Below are 5806 nucleotides of genomic sequence, written 5' to 3'. Positions count from 1 at the left end.
GGATTCTTTTGAGCCTGCTGGAGAAATAAAAGGCTTTTTTCCACCTCTTGGAGTGACCTTGGGATTCTTGCATCTTCAAATTGCAATAGCTGTGACCCAGAGCTTGAACATTGAGCTGTAACACTATGCTAAGCCTGAGAGCTGTGACACTTGCCTATAGCACTGAGATGGTCCAATTTCCACAACATAACCTTTCACATGTTTAATGAAACTGTAGGTCCCTTGCCTGAGAATGGCCTTGTAGGGAATTGCTCAATTCTCATCACTTAGAACCCACAGCTGCCATGTTTCAAGGTGACCTGGCTACCACTGGTATGAGATCTTGGCATTGTCCACATGAGCCTACTTCTTCCCGGTGGGCAGAAAGTAAGAGGTGAGCAAACATGAAATCCTCCTTTCAGATTTGAAAGGGAGGTGTGAAAAGCCAGACAATGAACCCTTAGAGGGCAGTGTGTGAAGCTTTGGAAATGGAGACTTCTGATGGATGGGATGGAAATCAGGAAAGAGCCAGCCCAGTGGGGAGACTGTGTGTGTTATAATAGTGAAGGCCATTGAATGGGGCCAGAAAGCTCTCCAGAGGTCGTGTGTCACCACCATGTGACCTGGATGCGAGGCATAGAACAGGCTGACTTGCTGCTTGTTCTCCTGAGTTCTGATTTTTTGTTTTGGCCCAAATATTGTCTATTTACCTGTCCCTGCCCTTTGGAATGGGAATTCATTCTATGCCATTGTAATTTGTTATTTTAATTTTACAGGAAATTACAGCTAAGAATTTATCTTGAACCTCAGAAGAGACGTTGGATTGGGCATCTCTCAAGCCAGTCAAGTTGACAATCAAGATCAACCACCACAGAAAGTAAACACTGGTTTGCACCTGTGGGCTCTTTTTGCATTTGCAATATTTGTTCAATTACTTTATTATAAATCAGTTTCACAGAGCACAAGAAATAAAAGGAGTATGTACAACCTTATAGGAAAGAAGCAGGGAGCACAGGAGGGACAAGATGAGTCTAGGCAATGGCAGGTCATTCTGGGAGGAAAGGGGGCTGTAAGGGAAAGCAGACAACGCAGTGAATCTCTGCAAACAACAGCAAAACAAACAACAGTTCTATGGTAAGATGGCCCTGGGGATTTGGGCCCATGCTGCTGTGATGCTACTTCCATAACTCTGTGGCCAGGGTCAAAGGCCTTCCGTGTGTATAGAGTCTGCATGCCTGGAGGTGCACAGGAGCCCTTAGGAGTCCCTCATCCTGGAAGGACCCCTTGGAGGATCCATTGTTGTATGCATGATGGGAGGAGGGCCCATCATACCTGGAAGACGTGTCCATTAGCCAATAGGAGGGGGAGGACTCCCATAGCCAGGTGGGAATTAGGTAGGGGTCCCTGAAGCACTAGCAGGGCCTGTTCTTTGTGGGTTTGAGGTGGCCCACCCACCCCATGGACAAGCCCAGCAAGTCCTACAGGAGCCTGTGGCATGGGAACCCCAGCCAGGATGCCTCTACCTGCAGCTCTGCCAAATCATGGGCCCCAGTAGCTCCAGCTAGTGGTACTCAGTTAATGCCAGTACCTTTGGGAGGATGTCCATGTACTATCATTGAGACCAAGTTCTCCTCTTGCAGCAGCACCAGACTGAACACTGGTTGCTCTTCCCTTTATACTCATTTGGAGTTCTTTGGCTTGATCTTCTTGATCTCAGCAGTGACAGGAACACATTCACATGCTTGTTGACAGCCTGGAAAGTACCAAGGAAGAGCAGCCTTATAGAAAACACCCCGTCCTGTAGTCAGTGCGCAGGTGCATGTTGCTGTTCTTCCCACCATCATGGTAGTGGTTCTGATGGCTTGGATTGGTGCTGGGCTCACCTTCTCAGAGGCCTAGATCAAGACAGCAGTTAATTTCCCACTGCTGTTACTGGAAGATCTGTTGCCAGTAAAATGCGCCAGTGCTCCTTTGAAATAGATCTGCCTGAGAGCACAGGGATCACTTGCCAGGGAATTTCTGTGCCCTGTTAAGGTTTTACAAATTTTATTCCACTTCACAGTAAACAAACATTTTCCTATGTGAATATTACTAAAGAGCACTGCTCTGTTTGCTTTGGCAGCACATATACTAAAGAGCAGTGCTGTGTGGTGAAAACTGCCCTGGAAAACATGGGAGACTGAAAAGGCATCATGTGTGGCAGACAGCACTGGAAGTGCAGAGGGCTCAGGTGTGAGACACTGTAGGTGGCCTGGCCTGGTCCCTCCAGAGGTGGACATGCTGAGGCTCAGGACGCCTCCCTCTCATCCTTCCATGTCCATCAACTGCAGCTAAAGAGCAGTGCTGTGTGGTGAAAACTGCCCTGGAAAACATGGGAGACTGAAAAGGCATCATGTGTGGCAGACAGCACTGGAAGTGCAGAGGGCTCAGGTGTGAGACACTGTAGGTGGCCTGGCCTGGTCCCTCCAGAGGTGGACATGCTGAGGCTCAGGACGCCTCCCTCTCATCCTTCCATGTCCATCAACTGCAGCCACCACCTCCCCTTTACTTCTCACACCTTGCAAATATCAGCTTTATTATTACATCCAAACATGAGAGAGATTCACAGGAATGCATGGTTAAGACATTTGATTAAGAAGTGCAGGGGTTCTTTCAGATGAAAAATATATTCGATAAGTCTGGTTCATTTGCAAATGAGGACTGAAGTCATTTAGTTAGATGGATAATTTTTTCAAAAATCAATTTACCTTACCTTCACATTCAGATTTGTACAGAAATGTATAAATGCAAATGCATAGTGTACTCTAGACATTACTCTCTAATGATCATGCTTCATTTTCTCAAATAGCAACCTAGTTTTAGAGTCAACCTTTTGTACTTCATGTAGCAGTGAGAGTAGGCAGTTTATCTTTCTGTGTTTAGCTCATTCCATTTACTATAATGTTCTTCAGTTCTATCCATGTTACACAGATGGAAGAATTTGTTTTTGTGGGACCAAATAATATCCCTTTGTGTGCACATTCTCCATTTTATGTTGCCATCACTCATCGACAGGAATTTAGTTTTATTCCACACCTTGGCTGTTGGGAATGGTGTGGCAGTCACCAATAATGTGCAAGTGTCTCTATAGATTAATGGATCATGCTGCCCAGTGTGTCTATGGTGTACAATATGTTGGAAGTTTTGATAAACAGCACAATTACTCTATTGATGAATTCAGAGGACTACTTTCTCACCAAAATTTTTCTCAGGTTATTACATTACTTAATTTGTGGAGAAGAAAATTCTTTTCTTCGAAGTTATACATGCTCGTTTGAAAAAGAAGATAGAATTTGCCTGTCTTCATGGTTGTGTGCATGTAGCTGATCAGGATACAGGCAGGGTTCTTCTCACTTTCCAAGACTTCACCTTACCCTGGGATTGCAGAATCCTCTTCCATGCTGCCTGCACATCCTTATTTCTCAGGGTGTAGATGAGTGGGTTGAGTACTGGGGTGAAAACACAGTAGAAGAAGGACATAAACTTGGCCTGTTTGCTCTTGGCTGGGGGCTGGAGGTACATGTACATGCCTGGCCCAAAATACATGGTGACCACCAGCAAGTGGGAACTGCAGGTGCTGAGTGCCTTGTGCCTTCCTTCAGCCGAAGGCAGCTTCAGTATAGCCCTGGCAATGAAAATGTAGGAGATGAGCACCATTAGGGGAGCCACTACTCCAAATGGAAGATTTCCTAAAACCATTGCCAGCTCATTAGTAGAGGTGTCCCCACAGGCCAGCTTGATGAGCACAGGCACCTCACAGAAGAAGTGGTCCAGGGTGTGGTGACCACAGAATGGGAGCTGGAGAGTGAGTGTGGCCTGGAGCAGAGAACTGGCCAGGCCACTGCACCAGGAGGCAGCTACCATCTGCACACACACCCAAGGACGCATGATGAGAGTGTAGTGCAGGGGCCGGCAAATGGCCACATAGCGATCAATGGCCATTATGGCCAGCAGGGCGCATTCAGTGCATCCTGTCCAGGTATAAACATAGAGCTGTGTGATGCATCCCCAGGCAGCAATGGTCTTGTCTGGTCCCCACAGGTTGGCCAGCAGCTGGGGCACAGTGGTGCAGGTGATTCCGAGGTCCAGCAGAGAGAGATTGTCCAGGAAGAAGTACATGGGTGTCTGGAGTCTGGGGTCCACCAGGGAGAGGAGGATGATGGAGCTGTTCCCCACCAGGGTGAGGATGTAGGAGAGCAGGACCACTGCAAAGAGGGGCCTCTCCAGCCAGGGAAACTCTGAGAAGCCCAGCAGGACAAAATTATTAGGAAAACTCGCATTTTCCATTTCCATGGCATCTGTGTCTAATATACCGCTGGAAGGAAATGGACAAGGAAGAAGATGAAGTTTACTTTCCCATTTCTATAACCCTATGCCTAATACTTATCTCTTTCATTTTGCTGTTGTAATGATTCCCATGAATATTAGGAGATGTCATCAAATATCACACTGCTGCAAGACATTTATTATCTATTCCTTGACTTTGAAATAGAGGTGGAGCTGAAATGTCCTAGAAAGGATGATTCAGAGAGGCTGATATGCTCCTAGAATGTAGAAATGAAAGTCTGTGTTGAAGTTTCAGAAAGAAAAGTAATATTGTCTTGGAAATTTGTTGAGAGTACTATCATGTTACAGGCTGACAAAGCACTTGTATGAATTTTGTCCACACTCTGAGACATTGTGGAAAGCTGGGTTTAAAAGTGACAAACTAATTGGTGTGACACAGGAAGCTTCATGGACAACAGCACTAAGGCTTTGGCATGGGTGCTGCTCCATGCTTTCAGCCAGATTAACAGTGAGAGTTAAGAGTAGAGAGGACAAGAGAATGATTCCAAAAGCTTGGGCTCAAGTAAGTTATGGTTGCTGCAGACATTAGTGCCATTAAAAGAAGTGAAGTACTTTCCAAATTAGAAGAGGAAAGATGCTTTGAAGGCATCAGCATGACCCCACCTACACAAGGTGAAGTATATATAGTATAAATCTTTCATTATGAAGAGAACCCTGGAGTGCTTTCCTTGGGCAGGTCTGCCTAGATCATTGTCTCCCTCAGATTCATTTCTCCATGCTCAGCCATCCAGGTACTCAGAGGCCACAGCAGCCACTGTCCAAGGGGCCCTGGCTCCTGCTCATGTGGGTGTATGACCTTGATTTCATGGACACCATGCTTGCTCTGCAGGTACGAGAATTGCAGGTGTGGTTCATGGAGGCTTCTAGCAGCATTTCAGTGGGAGACCTGGGCGCCAGACTCTGTGTGGCAGCTTTCCTGTCCCCAGAGGGGGCCCCAGAGTGCCTGATGCATGAAACTGTGAGGAAAGGCAAAGCTGCAGTGAGGGAATCTCAGGAATTTAGAGATTCCAGGAACATGGAACATCCCGGGAGGAAAGCTGTAGGCAGGGAGCAGAGGCAGAGGAGACAGAGGCCAGGAGGGTGCAACTGGCAAGGCCAGGGGATTGGGGCTGCCCCAGACCATAGGCGTGCACATCCTGCCACAGGTGTCCTGCGTGCTGGGCTGCAGCTTCGGGATTTAATACTTGTCTTTCTGGTTTTGGGTTCCTCCTTGCTATTTTCCTGGAATGGTCAGCCCTTTTATTAAAGTTTTAATTTTGAGGTAGGGCTCACTAAGTTTTCCAAACTGGGCTCAAACTGGTGATTCTCCTGCTTCAGCCTCCCCGAGGGCTGAGATTACAGTTGTGTGCCACTATGTCCAGCAGAGTACCCTGTCTTGATTGTAATGTGATTTCCTGTTTCCAGACCTCCTTGAACTTTCAACTCCTGAAGTATCTATTCC

At 46.8% G+C, this 5806-nt stretch overlaps 1 protein-coding gene and 1 pseudogene across 1 annotated transcript; both read right to left on the bottom strand.

Moving 5' to 3' along the window:
- Positions 1-1245: 1245 nt before the first annotated feature.
- LOC117286900 lies at positions 1246-3286 on the bottom strand (annotated as a pseudogene).
- A 59-nt stretch (positions 3287-3345) lies between these two features.
- LOC104873229 (olfactory receptor 15) lies at positions 3346-4311 on the bottom strand. The gene has a single exon (XM_010639826.1). The coding sequence runs from the start codon at positions 4309-4311 to the stop codon at positions 3346-3348; it is 966 nt and encodes a 321-aa protein (XP_010638128.1).
- Between the last annotated feature and the right edge of the window lie 1495 nt (positions 4312-5806).

Source organism: Fukomys damarensis, unplaced genomic scaffold (assembly GCF_012274545.1).
Source record: "Fukomys damarensis isolate Sample0158 unplaced genomic scaffold, DMR_v1.0_HiC HiC_scaffold_3, whole genome shotgun sequence".
Classification (NCBI taxonomy): Eukaryota; Metazoa; Chordata; class Mammalia; order Rodentia; family Bathyergidae; genus Fukomys; species Fukomys damarensis.
This window is presented reverse-complemented; position numbering and strand designations above follow the sequence as displayed.

Coding starts and splice junctions, on each gene's coding strand:
- LOC104873229 (XM_010639826.1), bottom strand. CDS start 4,311: ATGGAAATGGAAAATGCGAGTTTTCCTAATAATTTTGTCCTGCTGGGC.